The 21957-nt window shown below is 39.1% G+C and overlaps 1 protein-coding gene across 13 annotated transcripts in view; it reads right to left on the bottom strand.

Moving 5' to 3' along the window:
* Window positions 1–21957, bottom strand: part of CARMIL1 (capping protein regulator and myosin 1 linker 1) — a 349638-nt gene that overhangs the window by 167128 nt on the left and 160553 nt on the right. For all 13 annotated transcript variants that reach the window (XM_054557000.2, XM_054557001.2, XM_054557007.2 and 10 more), the window contains 3 exon segments: window positions 9343–9440; window positions 8929–8999; window positions 8627–8700 (listed from right to left, as the gene is read on the bottom strand). In XM_054557000.2, the coding sequence (XP_054412975.2) occupies window positions 8627–8700; window positions 8929–8999; window positions 9343–9440 (243 nt within the window).

Raw genomic sequence — 21957 nt, 5'->3', positions numbered from 1 at the left:
GTATGGTGACTCACACCTGTAATCCCAGCACCTTGGGAAGCTGAGGCAGGGGGATAGCTTTTGCCCAGGAGTTCATGACCAGCTGGGCAACATGGTGAAATCCCGTCTTTACAAATAAATCATAAATAAAATGTAAAACATTAAAAATATAAAAATTAGCCAGGCATGGTGGTACATGCCTGTAGTCCCAGCTACTGAGAATGAAGTGGGAGGATCAGCTAAGCCCAGGAGGTCAAGGCTGGGTAATACAACAAGACCCTGTCTTTAAAAAAAAAAAAAAAAAAAAAAAAAGAAAGAAAGAAAAAGTTGGGATCCTTATTTCTATGTCAGTTGACACTTCAGAATAATCGAAACCTTCCCTTACAACTCTAAAGAATCAAGTTTTTCTCTTACATCTTTTCAGAAGAAAAAGCCATCATAAAACCGATAAAATAAGAGCATCACAGAAAAAAATCCATGAACTAGTCGCAGGAAATCCAAAATTTTCTGTAACATAAGGATTTTCTAACTTTATTTTTCTTTTCAATTAAGAAAACTTGTCACGTTAGATAATTGTTCATTTAAAAAAAGGAAGACCTTTAAGCATATGAAAATAGCAAGCATTTATAACATTTTTATGTACTAACACAAAGTGCTTTAAATATATTTATCCATATAGTCTTCATAATTACCCCAGAAGAGACGTATAATTATTAACCCCATTTTCAGATGAACATTCCAAAGGCAGAGGGAAGTTTGAAATATGCAAGGTTACAAGGCTAGTTGAGGCAGAGCCAGGATTCAAACCCAGCCAGTGTGACTCATGATCCCGTGTCTTAACCACTGTGCTGTCATCTCACTAATGACTAACTTGCCTTCCATACCATCAAAAGAATCTTCATACTCTACAGAGGAACCCAGGATGGTATATCCACAGGTTTTCAGATCAAAGGATTGAAAACCCCTTCCATCACAACTAACCAATCATTTGGTTTCTGATTTTAAAGCTTTTTTCTTTTTTTTGAGACAGAGTCTCGCTCTGTCACCCAGGCTGGAATGCAGTGGTGGATCTCAGTTCACTGCGACCTCTGCCACCCGATTCAAGAAGCAATTCTCCTGCCTCAGCCTCCCAAGTAGCTGGGACTACAGGCACGTGCCACCACACCCAGCTAATTTTTTGTATTTTTAGTGGAGTATTAAGATGTATTCTGAAGTGACAATTGTACAGCCCTCTTTTTTTCTGAACATCAAAAACAAACTGCTAATATGTGGTGGCTATTTTATAATAAAAAGTTAAAATGCAAAAACAAAGAAGTTGGCAAGGGATTGAGAGTCTAGATCTCTTGCCAAATTCTTCACTATTCTACATGCTAGATAACCTATTAAACCTAGATTACCTAGTTCTGATCCCATCTTTCTGATCTGTATGACTTTATAAGGATTTAATTTTCCTAGTTATTATTATTAGTACAAATTTCCCTCCTGACCCCCTTTCCCCTGCCTGCCATCTCTCTGAAATTTTAAAAACACTGTGACTTTTAAATAGACAGTGTTAAATACACCAGGAAAGTGTTAAAGAACAAAAATAACTGTTGGATGTGAAGGACATCTAGCAAGCCCCACAACCTGCAATGTGAGAAAAGCACAAATAGAGAGAGCAGTAATTCAATGAACAACATCATGATTATTCTTAGTATATCCACCTACCACAGGAGTGAAGATTTCCCTCTCACAAATCTTATAAACATTTAAAGGCTCAAAGGAGGTGTTTTAATGCAAGAATGCACAGCCGTGCCACTCTTCATGCTCCATGCATGCACACAATGGATTATGCACTCTCATGGAAAGGCTGGTAAAACTCAGAGCCTAGCACTATCATTTCCTGACATATTCATTTGATAGCCTTTCCGGGAATAATTGAGACTTTTCTCCATTCCATCTATTTTGAATATGGGAGTTGGAGAGCTTTAAAAAGTTAAGAATGTCACAAATTAGCTATTCCTTCCTGCTATCCTAACATGTCTATAGAGACATGTCTTGTATATTATTAAATTATTAGCAGAACCACTCACCAACTCTGGGAAGGATGTAAATACCTAAAACAGTTCCCAGATGAGGACATTCCCAGGGGCCTAAATGAGTGGTCTCTATATTTTTTTGATCATTCATCCCCAAAAGCAAAGAATTTTGCATATCATCCCCTCTAAAAAATGTGTTAATCTATAAATCATATACATGTACTGCAGCACTAACATATTAAGCTCAGTATAAAACATACACACATGCATAAATAAAATGAATGAGAAAAAAATAGACAAAAATCAAGTTCTACTATTAATGTCACATCCCCAACATATCATCATCTTGTTCACCCCACAGAGTTCATGTTACCCAGGTTGAGGACCATTGTTCTACAGAACTATTTCAAGAAATTCAGGAATGGAAACAGAAGCCAATGCTGTTCACACCTGATTCCACTCTCCAAACAGCAATGCTTTTATAAATGAGACCAGGAATTTAAAAAAAAAAAAAAAAAATGGAGCTTTGATCAGGAAAAAATGACAGCAGTGTCCTTAGGACAACCTTGCCAAACATAATCCACACTCAGAACTCTTTCCTGATAGTATCACACTCAAGAATGTCACCCTGATCAGTAAGAAATATGACAACACAAAAAAGCATGAATCTGCTGCCTGGACTCTTGTGAGCCAAGTTGAAGCTCAATGATGCATGTCATTGAGTCTTCAAAGAATTGATGAGATTAGCTCCTCTTAAAAATCTTTCAGGAACAAGAGAAATCGATGTAGTTAAAGCTATATATTTTCTTCTTCTTGGCACCAGTAAGTACCTCTACCTTCATAATTCCCTACCACTCCAAATTACAGTGTAATTAAATTTTTTAACATGTCAGCTCACAGACCTTCGAGAAATCCCATGAGAAATTTACAACAAATTTTCAATCTATGCCTTTTTTTGGCCTACTGATAACCTAAAACAGAAGAAATTGAAAGAATATACTTAAATAAAATGCCAACTGGACATTTTATAAATAACAACTGGAGTGGGCATTTTTCCAAGTACTTCCTAATTACTGTTCTCCAGAGACTAACTGGCTAGATCTAGCATGATCACTGTCATCCTTACTCCTGAATGCTTATTCAGCAACAACAGAGGGACTGCTCCTAGATTCAGTTCTGATAGAACCATAGTAAATAAATAAGAAAACATTATCACAACATTCAAATTGCTTACAAATTACCATGAAGCGCCTAGACAGATCTTACAGGTTTTAGTGCAGTAGCAAGATATATAGAAATAGGAAGCCAAGTCCGCAATGAAAAGAGAATAGCAGGCTGGATAACTGAAAAGCAGCCCCAGGACAGGACGATGCACATGCCTCTCCATCCTTCGGTTCCTGTGGCTATAGATCACATGACATAAGGGGCACAGTGTCCTAACACTGGGCCTATGTCTGAAGAAGAGCAGATCCTAGGCAAATCAGAGGGGTGAGGACAGTAGTAGGGGCTCTTGGTGACAGAACAATGACCAAGGCACTGCCCTGTCACCACACCTGGACCTTCTAACACCATGTCTCACGTGTGGTGATGGGGTCCCACACAGACAGAATATTGCATCCTCCATCTCTGTGCTTCAGATGAGCAAGCTGCCAAAGCCATGTTTCATCCTCTCAGACCTGTGACATTAACATCAGTGCCTCTCCCATGACTAAAATCCCCGGCTTTGAATCTGAACTGGTCCTGGGAAAATGGTAGTTACAAACTTATAGGCAGAAAAAAATAATGACCTGGATGAGTAAACTAAAAGAAACAAATGGAACTGTATAAGAATCCAGATAGAATTTAGCCATGGCTTCAAGCAAAATGGGGTTAAGAATGTCATTAAAGCTATAACTGCCGACCGGAGCAGGGTGGTAGACAATATTTGAGTAATCTGACAGGCTTTCTAGAAATAATCCTACCTCGCAGGATTCTGATTTGCTCCACTAGAGCAGATCACTCACCATCTCTTAAAAATCCTTTATTCTGGGACTATGGTTTGACTGTAGAGTATCACATCACAGAGCATAAGCAAGACAGACACAGCCTAGCCCTCACTGAATTTCCATTCCAGAAGCACTGATGGTTTCAAGGACTGCTACAAATGGATGTTTCTAAGTATGAAGACTAAATATAATGGCGAGAAGAAGTGGAATGAAAAAATAAAGCTTTGGATGATGGCCAGTCAGGAGAGCTTTCTTATTGACTCTGAAACAAGTACAGCTTTCTAGAAGGAAGTCTAGCTGTAATATGAAGTTCACAGATCTCGACATACAAATGCATGCAGAATCTAATTTTAATAAATATAAATGGCAAACAAGGTTGCTTGCTTGTATCTGAATTATGTTCAAATAGGGGACATATGTTCAAATATGTTCAAATAGGGAACATAGGAACCAACTGCCACAGTGGGAAAATTCATGTATACATATGAGAATGACTCCCCATATTTGCTAACAAACTCCAGCTCAACACATAGCCCATTTGATGTCTTTTCTGACACCTCCAAATTTTCTAATTCCTCCTCTCCATAACTCACACCTCAATGAGAAAAATACCAGTAGAGGTAAGAGAATAACCCATACACATCACATCAACTTATGCCACAATGAATCCTACAACTCTACCATTTAAGTGCAGACTGATACCTTCATGAATTAGCATGTTGAAGCTTCTACTACATCGAAATAATCAGCCAATAAAATTTGTTGTAATTCAATTAGCAAAATAATATCAAAGCCCATCCAAAAGGACTGAGAACAGTCTCTTCATATATATAACCTGGCTCTAATTTTAATAGTAAGACTAGTAAAAAACAGTAAAAAAATTTTTTGAGTACCATCTATTTTTTAATATTTAGTTATTGCATCCCAAAGACTACCATAGTAATATTTATACACATATTATAAAACAAGGAGAAATATTAAAATAAGTCAATAATATAAAGTTCCACTAGTTTTTTGTAGCCCATCTTGGATTTTTCTCTAGGTACATACATTCCACATTAGAGGTGGCTGCTCTAGAGCAGGTATCAGCAAACTATAGCCCATGACACCTATTTATGCAAATACAGTTTTATTGGAACATAGCAATACTCATTCATATATTGTCTAGGTCTGCTTTCAAGCTACCACAGTGGAATTGTATAATTGCAACAGCAACTGTCTGGCTCATAAAGTCTAAAATATTTACTATCTGGTCCTTGACAAAAAAAAAGTTTTCCAAATCCTCCACTAGAGTCTCAATAATGACAAATGTCCTTCCAGCCCCTTAATTAAGCAAGAAAAGTAGATGATTTGGGTCTACTCCACTAATGCAGTCTTTACTGATGAAATGAAAATTCTCCAACTAAGGAATTAGTAAGTAATTTTTCTAAAAGGTTTGACAAATTTCTCATGCTACATAGTTCAGGTAACTGTATTTAGTGGCTTATTTAAATATAGTTTCCCTTTGCCGACAGATTAATTAAATGTGGTGAGTTAGTTGGTGGATGAGACCAAATTAAACATGGTGGATTAGCTGAAAAGTTTAGCACTGACCCTATACATACCTATCAATGGTATAAAAATCATTATGGCATAATAAAATAAGTCCAAAAAAACGCCTCAAGCTGCCCTACAGTGTCTTCACTCCCGTAGGCCAGATGTTCTCCAGGGATGGACCCTTGGGGACCCTGAGAGTCATTCAGGAGGTTCACAGGTTCAAAATCGTTTTCATAACAACACTAAAACAAACTTATCCTTTCACTGTGTTGACCTTTGCATGGAAGGTGCAAAAGCAATGGTGGGGAAAACTGCTAGCACCTGAGCACAAGGCAAGGCGGGAGTCTTCACTGACACAAGCTCCTAGTTTTTTAAACAAACATCAATTTCATTTTAGAATGTCCTCAGTGAAGCAGTAAACATTACTCATTTTATTACATTTTAGCTCTTGAGTACAAACATTTTAATATCCTGTGAAACAAAATGAGAAGTATGTTCAAAATGAGAAGTATCTTCCTCTTTCCTCTATATATCAAAGTGATCACTGTCTCAATGTAAAGTGTTTGTGTGATAGTTGCATTTTTCAGCAGAACCAGCTCTTTTTTCAGTGGACCATCACAAAAAAATGACAACGTATAGTTATTTAGATTTGGGATTTGGTAGACACTCCCTCTAAAATGTAAGAAGTAATCTGGTCACTTCAAGATATCACTTCACCTGATAATATGGTTTTTTCTTCCAATAGTAAAATCGTATCTTTCAAGCAAAAATTTAAATTTTGGAAAACTTTTGTCTGCTACTATGAGCTCAACAGCTCTAAAGTACTTAAAAAAACTTTTATAATATCAGCGATGATAGTTATGAAATGTCTTTCTTTTTTATTTTGCTATTATACAAGAGGAAGATACTTGAAAGCTATGTATAACTCAATGAACAAATATTTTCTAAGTTACCAATGCACAATGCTACAAAACTATGTATGGATAAGACCCAGTCAAAGAATAAGATAGACCAAACAGACTTTAATGTAACAAAATACAAAAAAGTTCATTGATATGGTTCTGATTCTACATTGCAACTTATCTTTAAGAAACCACCACTTGTTGAGTTTTGGTGAAGTACCAAGGAAGAATAGCCACAATTATGTGAAAAGGCTATTGAAAATACTCCCTTCTCTAACTACACATCTTTAAGGCTGGATTTTCTTTTCATACTTCAGTCAAAACAACGTATCACAATTTTATGAATGCAGAAGTAGATATGAGCATCCACTTTGTCTTCTATTAAGTCAAACATTAAAAAGATCTGCAAAAAGATAAGCCAATGCCACTCTTCTTGCTGACTTATTTTTGTTTTGGAAAACATATTTACTTTTTCATAAAAACAGTACCTATGTTAGTACCTAATGGTTTGGTTTATTAGTGTCATTTCTTTAATTAATAAATATTTCAAATTTTAGTTTTAATTTATAATATTGTAAATACCAATGTTTTGACCCACAAAAAACAAAGATCAATCATTTTTAAGATTGTAAAGGGACCAAAAACGCTGGGATCAAAAACGCTGAGACCAAACACTGGAGGACTGTGAACTTCTATCTTATTCCCATTCAATTTTCTTGTTTTATTAGAAAATACTTACAAAGTAAAATATTTTCCCTTTTTCTTTCTCAGTTCACTTTTTTCTGAGCTACACAGGAAACATCTGTCTAAATTTGAAAGTATAAAGCTGCCTCACTTATAGGAAGAAGGAGAACTGCTCTAAGAAGGAAAAAAAAAAATTGCCTGAGAATTGGAGGCTTGAGGCCCATCAGCCACAACTACAGACACAGCTGAGCCTGCTTCACCATCTTCCATAGTCCCAGGCTGTGCAAAGAGGAGGTATATCCAGCTAGTATACTTTTTCCCTGGCCGATTCAGTTGGCTAGAGCTCTTCAGGGACCACACTACAATTCTGGATTTCCTGCCAGGTAGGTGGAAAAATAATTCAAAACGGTATTTTGGGGGGCAAGATGCTGGTGATGAAATGACATATGGGCAACAACAATCCTCTGTGACACTTCAGTTGTCCAAATGGCACAAATGATATAGCTGGAATCCCAGATTTCTCTCTCAATTCCACTCAGAGAGAAAAGATTTATTGGGTTGGAGTTTATTAAGTAGGGCTGACCCCTGCCTACCTATAATAAGCAGCAGCACATCCAGGATTGAAGAGATTGGGATAGGCCAAGATAAATTACCAGACATTCTGGAATAGGGCCGGGCTCGACTGTTAGAGAGCAAAATAAATTTGCCAGGTCTGCTGTGCTAAGAGACATGGGGAGCAAATGAAGCTTTTCTCTGAGGCCTGAATCTCACAAGCCATAGCCCTAAATATATTCAAGTCAAGATCTTAAATCTAAAAGTTTCTCAAATAACTTGTAACAGGTTTCATGACTTTATTATCACTATCACACGGCAGATACTGACAAACTGATTTTCACCAACATACACATACACGCCCTACCAATGCCGAATTCATAAACTCTGAACTAAAAGTCTTATCTTAGAATTTCGGTATTAAAGTTCATCCTTGAAAAAATGTTCTAAATAGCAATTAGGTAAAATAATACTACATTTTATAGACAGGGTAGAATAGACAGACTTCTGTAGGCTGATATAAGAACCTAAGAATTGTACTGTTTTAATGGTAAAATTCAGCACATTTTCTAACTACGAACTCTGGATTTTGGATACACACATGCACTGTGGACCTCCACGAGTCATCCACAGTGATAAACATATTTGAAACTATAACTTGAAAGGCAAAAATCTAGAGATTCTTAGATTGTCCTGATTCCTCTTATAAAACAATTCTTTGGAGATAATGTACAGCCCTAAGTGCCAACAGAGAACTGCAGGAAAGAAAAGAGAGAAGAGAAGAGAAGAGAGAAAAGAGAGAGAAGAGAAGAAAAGAAAAGAGAAAAGAGAAGGGAAGGGAAGGGAGGGGAGGGGAGCGGAGGGAGGAAGGAAGGGAGGAAAGGAGGAAGGAAGGGAGGAAAGGAGGAAGGAAGGGAGGAAAGGAGGAAGGAAGGGAGGAAAGGAGGAAGGAAGGAAGGAAGCAGCTTACCTGTGGTCAAGATGACTAAAATCTTGTAAATTCAATTCCCTGGTGTCTTGGGTAAGATAAATTGTATCCACATCCTATTTGAAATATAATTCAGTCATATCATCAGTCCATGCAGATGACCAGGAAAGCAAGAGAGACAGTGAGAATTAGACAATGACAATGGCAGGTTTTTATGTAATCTGAGAAATGAAGATTTTAAGTGAAAAATAAATGAAGGGAAAAAAAGAAAAATAAGCCAGCCAAATATTAGAATATTTTCCAGGAGGGTGTTTGCTCATGCACATGGACACAGACATTCTTACCCATTGTACTTCTTCCCTGTATGAAAATCCAAGCCAGTCACAAACACAGGCATACATCTGAGAAAATCCACCTGAAACATATAACAAAAACACTGACAGGTCTTTGGCAAAATGATTTTTAAATTAAAATTTTAAAGCTTAAATATGGCCGATATTGACAATGCTGATTATCCTTTTCCTTTTTAGGGGGGAAAAAAGCAAAGATTCTCCTCCCTGTTCTATAGTAAGTACACAGCAGGATGCAATACAGCTTAAATATAGGACTTTTGTCCACCAATCTAAAGTCTGTGCGCTGCTAATTACACCTTGAAACTAATTGCACCTTTACAGTAGCACACTAGGAATAGACTTAACTTCCTGGCAGGGGGATATCCATCCAGCTATTCACATTTCAGTTTTAAAATGCATGCTCACCACAGGGGCCCTGCTCAGCCACGGTCTGGCTGTCCCACAGTGCCTGGAGACTAGCCAGGCGCTCAGATGGCTCCATGGAGACTTTTTTCATGATTCTCCTGTAAGATCAACAACAACAGCACATTTCACAAACCACACTTTTTGACTGCACATAGAAATAAATTTTGTCACATTCCTTTTTTGTAAACAAAGATGAGTGTCACTTCCTTTATAGATGAAAGGTATTTAGCAATGCAGTCTCCATGTTATAGTTTTATAATGTTAGATTTTGTTAGAATAGTTTGAAAAGTGTGTTCCACTTAATGAATTATTAGATTACGTGTATACCAAATATAAATTACTAATTTTCAATTAATTAAAGTAAAAATCTCTTCTGTCCTTCTATAGTGCCTTGCACAGATGTCCATCAAGAAACTGATCAAGTCATACTGGAATAGTTGTTCCTTTTGCTATCTCTTCCCCTGGGCCATGATTCTTCTGGGGCAGAGAACATATGCAGCTCCTCCCAACCCCCCATCCTCCTCCTCAGAACCTAACAAAGTTCTTGCCCACACATGCAGAGACAAGACAGAGTAGTGGTTAAAAGTACAGCCAACCATCCCAAAGTTTCCTTATTCAGGAACTGACACATTTCTGAATTTGTCAGTTTCTGAGATGCTATCCCATAGGGTTATTGTGAGAAAAAATGATAATAGTACCTACCAAGTTATTAGAATAACCCCCCCCAGGGCTGAGCCTGTAATCCCAGCACTTTGGGAGGCCAAGGCAGGCGATTACTTGAGCCCAGGAATTCAAGGCCAGCCTGGGCAATGTGATGAAACACCATCTATACAAAAATTAGCCAGGTGTGGTAGTATGCGCTTGTAGTCCCAGCCACTCAGGAGGCTGAGGTGGGAGGATTGCTTGAGCATGGGAGGTAGAGGCTGCAGTTAGATTGCACCACTGCACTCCAACCTAGGTGACAGAGGGAGACTCTCCAAAAACAAACAAAAAAAAAAGAATCCCTGGTGTGTGGTAATGTCAATATATGTTAACTGATACTGTCATTAGTTATCACAGAGTAATCATTTAATGAATAGTTTATGAATTCATTAATTCACTCAAAAAATTTTTATGAAAGATCTACAGAGTGCCAAGACGCAAAACCAGGTACCAGGCATACAACCATGATTAAACACAGATGCTGCCCCTGCCCTCACAAAGCTAGCAGTCTACTGTGAGAAACAGATGAATAACCAGGCACTAGTGGAAGAGAACTAACACAAGGAAAGTTCAGGGTGAAAGCGAGGGCAAAGAAGGGGCACTTAGCTTATTCCCTGGTGAGGAGAAGGGATGGGACGTAGGGAGTTCAAAATGCTCTTTGGTATAAAATATATCTCTGCTAAGACCCACAGGAGGGCAAAAAGAGACAATCAGGTGAAGCATGGAGAGAGGAGGTGTGAGCTAGGGGCCAGGAAGTGTTTCAGATAAAGGAACAGCACACCCCCAAAGATGAGAAAGCCCATGCTTACCAGAAATTCAATCTAGTTCAAAATAGTTGGCAAATGATGCGTGATAAGGAGAGGAGTAACAGAAGAATCTGGGGAGCAAGACAAAATCCCAGGTCATGGTGCGCCTCACAGGTCAAATAAAAGGATTTTGATTTTATTCTCAGGGCAATGAAGAGCCATGGCAGAATGTAAACAGACGAGTACGTGATGATTAGATGGGCACTGTGAACAAATATCTGCCTGTGTAGGTATTTGCTCTCAATTTTCTACAAAATTGAGAAATAGAAAACATAGCTTGAAAAATAAAAAAGAACTTTCCAGGACTGTTAAGAGTCCAGCTGAGAGTGAAGGTCTTGGATTCTTGGTGGTTCAGGACTAAACAGCTGTGGGATTTTCTCCTGCAGCCCTCAGCAGCCCAAATGTATATGGAGAGGTGGGAAGCTGGCTTGCTGCAGGATGCAGGATTTCCAGGTGGGTGTGTCAGAAAAACAGTGGGGACAGAAGGAGCAGAGGATACCGACAAGGCCTAGGTGAAGTCATGGATGTTGTGGGCTGAGCAGTTAAGAACGGACAGGAAGGCAGGACGGGGGTGGCAGAAGAAGAGAAAGCCAAGCCATCCCCAGTCTGGAGGCCTTGAAAAAGTCCAAATACTGGTACTTCAGGGGAGAGGAAGTGAAAGGCTGTAGTCAGAGGGGGAGAGCTGTTTTTTCATCATGGAATAAGCTGTTCCAGAAGATGACAAGGTCATGTGGCCACAAAAGCAAGTGGAAGTAGGGTAGAGGTGAAGAGGTCTTGAGCTGTGAGGAAGGGTGTCAGGGCGTCAGTCACCCAGTACCATGACAGGACGTGGGTGAGAGGTGGTGAAATAAATACATTAACCCATATTGAATATAGTTTCATCTTTAATGATTTCAAGGCACTCTGCTACATACAATGCTCTCAGTCATTCTTATGAATTTCCATCACCTTGTAGACACTGGAAGAAAATGTTCCCAGTTATTTACATTTTCTGATTGAATGGATGTATTCCAGATAAAATATGCTAGGGCCTGAGACGTCGCCTGGTTGGGTTGTTCTACTCCTGGAGAAAACCTCAAATACATATCAAATCATTTAAATACATTCTGTTAACATGGAAAATATTCCTCCTACTTCTTTGTAAGTTTTATGACTAAGACATAATCAGGTTCCGACATACCTCATTTTATTGTATTATACTCACAGGTATTGCATTTTTTGCCAATTGAAACTTTGTGGCAACCTTGCATTAAGCAAAGCTATCAGTGCCATTTTTCCAACAGCATGTGCTCACTTCCTGTCTCTGTGCCACATTCTGGTAATTTTCACAATATCTCGAACTTTCTCATTATTATAATATCGTTTTGGTGATGTGATGAGTGATCTTTGATGTTACTATTGTAACTATTTTGGGGGACCATGAATCACACCCATATAAGACAGCAAACTTAGCTACTTAAAAGTGTGTGTGATCTCACTCCTCCACTGACAACGATTCCTCTGTCTCTCCCTTTCACCAAGCCCCCCATTACTTGAGACATAACAATATTGAAATTAGGCCAATTAATAACCCTGCAATGGCCTCTAAGTGTTCAAGTAAAAGGAATAGTCGCACATCTCTCACTTTAAATCAAAAGCTAGAAACAAGCTTAATGAGAAAGGCACATGGAAAGCCGAGACAGGCTAAAAATTAGGCCTTTTGCAACAAAAAATTAGCAAAATTGCAAATGCAAGGGAAAAGTTATTGAAGGAAGTTAAAAGCGCTACTTTCATGAACATGTGAATGATGAGAAAGTGAAACAGCTTTATTCCTGAGATGCAGAAAGTTTTAGTGGTCTGGAATGAAATATTCCCTATGGCAAAGCTTAATCCAGAACAAGGCTTTAACTCTCTTCAATTCTATCAAGGCCGAGAGAGGGGAGGAAGCTGAAGTTGGAAGCTACCACAGGTTGGTTCATGAGGTTTAAGGAAAGTTGTCTCCATAACATAAAAGCACAAGATGAAGGAGCAAGTGCTAATGAAGAAGAAGATATAGCTAAGATGATTGAGGAAGATGGCTACACTAAACAACTGATTTTCAACATAGATGAAAGAGCCTCCTATTGGAAGGAGATGTCATCTAGGACTTTCTTAGCAAGGGAGAAGTCATTGTCAGGCTTCAAAGCTTCAAAAGACAGGCTGCCTCTCTTCTTAGTGGCTAATGCAGCTGGTGACTCTAAGTTGAGGCCAATCAGTGCTGATGTTCCATTCCAAAAACCCAAGGCCCTTAAGAATGATGCTAAATCTCCCTGCTTGTACTCCACAATAGAACAAGAAAGCCTGGGTGATAGCAGATCTATTTACAGAATGGTTTACTGAATATTTTAAGCCCACTGTTGAGACCTACTGATCAGAAAAAGAGATTCCTGTCAAAATGTTACTGCTCATTAACAATGCACCTAGTCACTCAAGAGTTCTGATGGAGAAGTACAAAAAAATCAATGTTGTTTTCATTCCTGCTAATTCAATATCCATTCTGCAGCCCATGGATCCAGGAATAGGTTTGACTTTCAAGTCTTATTAAGAAATATATTTTGTGCCTGTAATCCCAGCACTATGGGAGGCCAAGGCGGGCAGATCACGAGGTCAGGAGATCGAGACCATGCTGGCTAACATGGTGAAACCCCGTCTCTACTAAAACTACAAAAAAAAAAAATTAGCCAGGCGTGGTGGTGGGCACCTGTAGTCCCAGCTACTCGGGAGGCTGAGACAGGAGAATGGCATGAACCTGGGAGGCGGAGCTTGCAGTGAGCCAAGATCACACCACTGCACTCCAGCCTGGGTGACTGAGCAAGATTCCATCTCAAAATATATATATATATATTTTGTAGGGCAATATAAGCAGCCATAGATAGTGATTCCTCTGATGCACCCGGGCAAAGTAAATTGAAAACCTTCAGAAAAAAATCACCATTATAGATGCCATTGAGAACATTCATGACTCACGGGAAGAGGTCAAAATATCAACATCAACAGGAGTTTCAAAAAAGTTGATTCCAAACCTCATGGATGACCTTGAAGGGTTCAAGAGTTTAGTGGACGAAGTGAAAACAGCAATAGAATTAGAATTAAAAGTGGAGCCTGAAGATGTGACTGAATTGTTGTAATCTCATGAAAAAACTTTTAACAAATGAGATGTTGCTTCTTATGGAGGAGCAAAGAAAGAAGTTTCTTGAGATGGAATCTACTTCTGATAAGGATACTGTGAACATGCTGGTCATCAGAGAAATGCAAATCAAAACCACAATGAGATACCATCTCACGCCAGTTAGAATGGCAATCAGTAAAAAGTCAGGAAACAACAGATCCTGGGAAGGATATGGAGAAACAGGAACGCTTTTACACTGTTGGTGGGAGTGTAAATTAGTTCAACCATTGTGGAAGACAGTGTGGCGATTCCTCAAGGATCTAGAACTAGAATTACCATTTGACCCAGCAATCCCATTACTCGGTATATACCCAAAGGATTATAAATCATGCTACTATAAAGACACATGCACATGTGTGTTTACTGCAGCACTATTTACAATAGCAAAGACTTGGAACCAAACCAGATGTCCATCAATGATAGACTGGATTAAGAAAATGTGGCACATATACTCCATGGAATACTATGCTGCCATAAAAAAGGATGAATTCATGTCCTTTGCAGGGACATGGATGAGGCTGGAAACCATCATTCTCAGCAAACTGTCACAAGAACAGAAAACCAAACACCGCATCTTCTCACTCATAGGTGGGAACTGAACAATGAGATCACTTGGACACAGGGCAGGGAACATCACACACCGGGGCCTGTTAGGTGGCGGGGGGCTGGGGGAGGGATAGTATTAGGAGAAATACCTAATGTAAATGATGAGTTGATGCGTGCAGCAAACCAACATGGCACATGTATACCTTTGTATCAAACCTGCATGTTGTGCACATGTACCCTAGAACTTAAAGTATAATTTTAAAAAGATACTGTGAACCTGGTTGAAGTGACAATAAAAGATTGTTTTTCTTTTTTTTTTTTAATGTCCCTTAAGTCAAAACAAATGATTTAGAATATTTCGTAAACTTACCTGATAAAACAGTGGGAGGGTTGAAGACAATTGACTCCAATTTTGAAACAAGTTCTACTGTGAGTAAGATGCTATCAAACAGCATTGCGTGCCACAGAGAAATCACTCATGAAAGAAAGGGTCAATTGATGTGGTAAACCTCACTGTTGTCTTATTTTAAGAAATTGTAAGGCCAGGTGCAGTGGCTGATGCCTGTAATCCCAGTACTTTGGAAGGCTGAGGCGGGCGGATCACCTGAGGTTGGGAGTTCAAGAGCAACCTGACCAACATGGAGAAACCCCATCTCTACTAAAAACACAAAATTAGTCGGGCGTGGTGGTGCATGCCTGTAATCCCAGCTACTCTGGAGGCTGAGGCTGGAGAATGGCTTTAACCCGGGAGGCGGAGGTTGCAGTGAGCCAAGATCGTGCCATTACACTCTAGCCTGAGCAACAAGAGCAAAGCTCCCTCTCAAAAAAAAAAAAAAAGAAATTGCCACAGCCACCCCAACCCTTAGCAACCACCACCCTGATAGTCACAGCAGCCATCAGCATCCACACAAGCAAAAACTTCTCCAGCAAAAACATTACAATTCACTGAACGCTCAGGTGACTGTTAGCATTTTTTAGCAACAAAGTATTTTTAAGGTATATATATTCTTCTAGACATAATGCTATTGCATACTTTAGTAAACATAACTTTTATATGCACTGAGAAACCAAAAAGTTCTTGACTCACTTTATTGCAATGGTCTGGAACCAAACCCACAGTATCTCCAAGGTATGCCTGTTTACCTAATACATGTCAGATGTCATTAATTTCTTCAAATTCCGTGCAAATGCACAAGATCTACAAGTGTAGCATGATTTTTGTCTATTTTACCCAAAGGAACCTGTAATTAAGAACCATTATTTTAATACTTTGGGGTAACCATGTTTGAGAAGACATTATAATTAAAATGATATTACAGAATCTGGCAATTTGGAATGGTTCATCTTGGTTCAAAACCATCATCTGGCATTTTAATGGCATTATATTCTGTCTACATCAAGACAATGAAGCAGATATTATGCAAAGAAACAGCAAGGCTGTCAGAAGTAGGCTCAGCCATTATTCAACTCAATTAGGTAAACCTTGGACACAGAAAGCTGGACTTTTGTCTGACCTCATCTAGGATCACATTTCTCTTTTAAAATTCTTGCTTTGTTTCCATAAAACTGCAGGCCATGCTCTTCTGATGATACATAGGGGGTTTAGCTACTCAAACACAGGAAGAAAATATGGCAAAAAATCTTTGACTGGAAGCTGGTGGGATTAAAAACAGGAAGCTGGCAGTCTACAATTACAGAAAGAAATAAATTAATCTTGATGGTAGATTTGGAAACCAGAGCCTCAGTGTTACTCGAAAAACAACAGTGGACATTCACACTCAGGGTTAAGGGGAAATCAATCAGAGAGTAAGGGAGGCAGCAGCTAGGGCAGACATCTGTGCGAACCAACCTGCACACGTGTCCGGCGGAGTCTTTTCAAGTACCTCGGCTTCTTTACAGTTCTCATTTTTCTTTTTCAACTGAGATTTCAGGAGCTAAAGGAGTCTCATGAAACAAGTTTATTCATTTCCATAAGAGATAAAGTTGTAAGAACTAAATTTCCAGAAGGTGGTAACTGTTTCTTATCTATGCTAACACTGTGCACAGAAATAATGAGTTAGAGGAGAATCCACTCTACAGAAGTTGTTTTCTGCCTGTAGTTAAATGAGTGCAAGGAGCCCCATCAGTGTATTTGTTACCAGGCACCAGCTCACACACACATACACACACACATACATACACACACACACACACACACAGAGTGTTACACAGACAGAAAGACAGATGATTTGTTGTCCAAATAAGTACCATGAAAGGTAAACCAAAATCCTAAAACAAGACATGTCTCTCACATGCAGGCAGCACTAGCTTTGATTCAGCATTTGCACTATATGCATTTAAATTGCACAAGACTCAGAAAATAGTTATATGTGGCAGCAAGAAATAACAAACTAGATGACAAACATACCAACTCTTTCTCCATACAAATCTCATGATAAACTATTGACACAAAAATTATAGATTATTTTAATGTACTCATACTAATTGATTTCTTTAAAATTCAATTCCAGTACTCAGCCTATGCAACATGGCAACTGTCTCCAGAATAGCACATGCTTTAATGCTGCAAGCCACACCACAACAAAAGGCCACCTACTGCTTTGCAAAGTGAAGAGACTACCAAAACACAGCAACCACCTTTCTCTTGTTTATATATAAACTCCTATTTCATCAGCTTTCTCCATAATAACCTCACATTTTCATACCTCATACCTGTATTAACAATATCATTTAATACTAAAAAAAAATTCTAGCTTTGTTTTGGAGAACAGCCAAGGTTCTTGATAGTAGAAAAGCTGAAGGCCGAAACACAGAGTGACTTCCTGAAGAGAACTGCCATCACAGACAACCCTGAGAAAACAGATGACAACACTGAGGCTCTAAAACCTTCCCTAGTTCACCCCATAAGGTTGTCACTGTCTGAGAGGTGAGGCCTCCAAGGACAGTCTATAGCAAAGATTGGAATGTTAACAAAACACACAATAACAGTGATTTGAGTTGGGGTGATTTTTAAATTTAACTTAAATTTTCTTCTTTATACATGTTCTCTGTATTTTGAATTAAACGTTCCATATTTAATGAGGAGAAAATGTCACTTTAGAAGGGAAGGAGAAAGGGAGAGAGAAATATCCTAACATATATTTGGAGACAGGAGATGGGGAGAAAATATGACATGTAAATACTACAAATTTTAATTTAAATCCTTCATTTTTTTCCAACCTGCATTCTCTTGACTGTAAGAGCTGATTACATATACATACACACACACACACATATATACACATATATATATGTTTGTTTGTTTGTTTTGAGATGTGGTCTTACTCTGTCACCCAGGCTGGAGTGTAGTGGTGTGAGCATAGCTCACTGCAAGTTCAAACTCCTGGGCTCAAGTGATCCTCCCATTAGTTGGGAATACAGGCATATACCACCACACCCAGCTAATTTTTAAAATTTCTTAGTAGAAATGAGGTCTCACTATGTTGCCCAGGCTGCATATTTTCATATATTTGATTTGGATGATGGATGTTATTTTCAGAATTATATATGGGTAAAATCAGAAATTCAGATCTTTGGAGGTATAGTTTCATTTATATAGAGTCATACGTAGAGTATTCAAAACTGATTACCCAAACTGAGAACTTTCCAGGCTCTAATTCCTCCTGATTCATCTGGTTCCTAGTACCTCCTCATGAGACCCTTTTCTGTTCATCAGTTACTACCAGAAGTGCCCTAAGCAAGGAAGGAGATGAGGGCCCTGATGACAGGCTCAGAAAATAAATTTGATGGGACAAATGAGTCATACAAGGTCTAAGGATTCTAAATATAGTTTCATATTCTCCAATTTATCATGAGTGGAATATATGACATTACTGGAAACATATTTTATTTTGCATGTTCTATTGTGCATTATTTATATAAACAAATACTCCCCTGACTGATAGCTTTGACTTAAGGCATACTGGGAATGTAGGAGAAAAGATACGGTTACCGACTTCTCCACCCTCTCTAGTCACACAACCAATACCAATAAAATTGTGTTTCCCCTGCCAAAATCATATAATGCAATCTAAGGAACTTTAAGAGTAAAGGCATAACATAGAAACCACAAAATATTAGGCTTATTGAGACAAGCTAACTGTGTGTGTTGGGTAGAAAAGAGGAATCCAAGTCAAATACATTTGGGTAATTTAATTCTCTGCCAAGGCATTTTCTAAATTATAATCTGCACCTTCTCTCTGATTGGTCTCTTCATGTGAATTGCCTTTCCTTTCACTACTCACTCCTCTGAACTCTCTCCATCCATTTGCAGTAAATCTCCTCTGCAAAGCCAGCCTGTGCTCATTCGTCTCCCACTTACACCCAATCATCTCCTGTCTCACTGCTTCAGGTTACCTCAGCTAATGAGTTCATGGTTTGAAGGCAGGGCCACCGTCTTCTGACTTCTCTATGCCCCATGGTACATCACCCAATAAGGTACTGGGAATGGATTAAGTGTGAAGTGTATGTGCTCATCCAAAACCTCAGTCAGTACCTACTATGCGCCAAGAACTAGGGATTTAAGATTAATAAAAACATGGTCTTTGTTTAAGCAGCTCCCAGCTTGGAAGGAAAGACAGGTGTGTTTTGTACTTTGCCTCTCACTTTCTCAAGGATATTGCTGATTTATTTATTAGGGCAGTCTCCAGCAACAAATCTCTCTTTCTACTGATCATTTCCCTCATTACAGCCATATGGTTTAAGTACATGCTTTTATCTCCCATTTTAAACCCAAACAGAAATCCCCTGTAATCCCTCAGAGTGCACTAGCTACATTCAATTTGTCAGTTCCCCTTGATAGCTGATCTTCTCTATGAAGTTGTCCGCATATGCCACATCCACTTTCTCACTTCTGAGTTCATCCCTCAACCACAGCAGTCTTCCCCTCCCAACCAGACCCCTAGACCTGCTCTCATCAAGGTGCCTGTGTTACCCACATCACCAACACTGGACACCTCTCTGCCTGCAGCTTGTTCAGCCCCAGCATCATTCTGCAGAGTCAGCACTCCTTTCCAGGCCTTGGTTTTTCACTGGTTTTCTTCCTACCTTGACAGCCAGTCCTTACCCAACTCCATTTGTGGCTCTTCCTAGTTTACCTGACCTCTTAAGTGTTGAGCTCATTCCAAGTATGCTTCCTCTACACATCTTTCTCCAGGTGATGTCATCAACAGCCAGCCATGCAGTGAAGACCATCTCGTGGTCATGGCACTCACCTTTGCTCCAACTCCAGACCTCTCCTCCAAGCTTCACCCTCACAAATCTGCCTACCTGATAGCCTCACCTAGATGGAGCTTGGAGGAGAGGTCTATGGAGGTCTTGTAGGTCCTAGACAAATAGATCTCAAATTCCATATGCCTAAAACAGAATGGCTACAGATCCCACCCCCCAGAAAAAACTTGTCCCCCACCTACCCCAGGCCTTCTCTGTCTTGCTGTCATATTGGTCACCAAGTTATTAAACTGGACTCTGAGGAGCCATCCTTGTTTTTCTTCTCTTTCTTTCCTCACTGCCCTTACCCACACTTACCTAATCCATCAGCAACTCCTGCATCCAAAATAAAGCTTACATCTACCCTCTCTCTTATCTTAATATCTAATGCTGCTACCTTTCTCCTGACCACAGTCATCTCTTGCCTAGATTACTACAAGTGTCCAAATTAGCTTTCTACTTCTACTCTTGCTCTGCCACCAGTCCATTCTCTTTAGCAGACAAAAAAAAAAAAAAAAATTTTCATAAACTATCTAAAGATTCATTTCCCACCCCTAAACTGTTACAGTGGCTTCCCAGGAAAATACTACCAAATCCCAACCCCTTTCCCACGAGGCTCTATATCAACTACATCTACATCACCAGTGCTGGTTCCAGCACCCTCTTGAATCATTCCTCATCCCTTCCCATCTTTGTTCTTCATTATACCCCAGCCAAAGTGGATATCTTTCAGTTTCTCAGAGATACCAAGCCCTTTCTAGGCAAGAGAAATAGCATGAACAGAAGCCCTGGGAAGATGATATTCTTTGCCCTACTCTTATAGGGCAGGCGCCTTCCCTTCTACTAGGTCTGTTGAAGTTGTCATGTCCACAGGGAGGCCTTTGGAGACAGAAGTTTATTCTTTATATGAGTCCCATCTATTTCTCTCACAGCACTTACTCAAAGGTACTGTTACTTGATTTACATATTTCCCTCTTTGTGGGGTTTGTTTCCCCAAGTTAAAATGTAAATTCCATGTGGGCAGGGACCATGTTCACTGCTGGACCTCAACAGTTAGCACTATGCCTAGCATATAGTAGAAACTCAATAATAATCATGGAATATATAAGTGTATGAACAAGCCACTTACAACACAGTATGATGTGTACTAGTGCAGGAAGTGATCCAAAGTTCTTTGGAAACATGAATAAAGACTCTCTTTACAGATGAGAAGATACCCGAGTTAAATCTTTTCGAATTTGTCAGGATTAGAGCTATTATAATGGTGCTGAAAATATGAGAGTGCCTGACTGTGTTCAGGAACAGGAAAACAGTGGTATTCTGTGTCAGGCTATACAATTTACATTTTATCAGGAAAGCTAGCCATTTGAGAGCTTAGGCAAAGAACAGACACTGTTTGAATTATAAAAAGATAACTCTGATGACAGTATGAAGCATCACTTGCAAGAGAAGAACTAGAAGCAGGGAGACTAACTAGAAAGATGCAAGGGAGAAAGTCACCATGGCAGTGGAAATGAAAACAAGGAGAAAGAACCAGACCACGAGATATTAAGATAATATTTTTAAAAGCTTGGCAACCAATTGAATATGACAGTAAGGACCAAGAGATGAACATGGCTCAGCTTTTAACTTGTGAGTCTATGTGAACAACAATGCCATTAATTGAGATAGAAATACAGAATATAAGCAATTTTTAGGGGGGGAAGTGAGGAGTCCAGTGTGGGACATACTGAGTGTGAGGTGCCTGGGGCTATCCTTGTAGAGATGCCCAATAGGCAGATGGTAAGTGGGGATGAAGACCTGGGTACAGCAGAGGTCACAGATTTAGAAATCAACATAACACATGGGAACTTTCTTCCTAGAAACAGAGGTGATTAACACTTGTTTAATATTTGCCTGAAGATTTTAACAAGAAGTTAAATGGAAGCTATAAGTGAAAATACTATTCTTACTCAATGTTCTCTGGGAAGAAAAAAATGGAAGAATCCAAACCAAAAATAAAAATGGTTAATTTCTCTGAAAATCCTACAATACTAAACAAATAAGCCTGCCTTTTAAAGAAAATAGAGATTCTAAATATTGCTCTGAAGTGTCTTTAAAGTTCAGGGTATTATAAGCTCTTGCCAA

The sequence above is a fragment of the Pongo abelii genome, chromosome 5 (genome assembly GCF_028885655.2).
Source record: "Pongo abelii isolate AG06213 chromosome 5, NHGRI_mPonAbe1-v2.0_pri, whole genome shotgun sequence".
In the NCBI taxonomy this organism is placed as follows: Eukaryota; Metazoa; Chordata; class Mammalia; order Primates; family Hominidae; genus Pongo; species Pongo abelii.
Note: the sequence above shows the minus strand (reverse complement) of the source record. Positions and strands in the feature narration are given on the sequence as shown.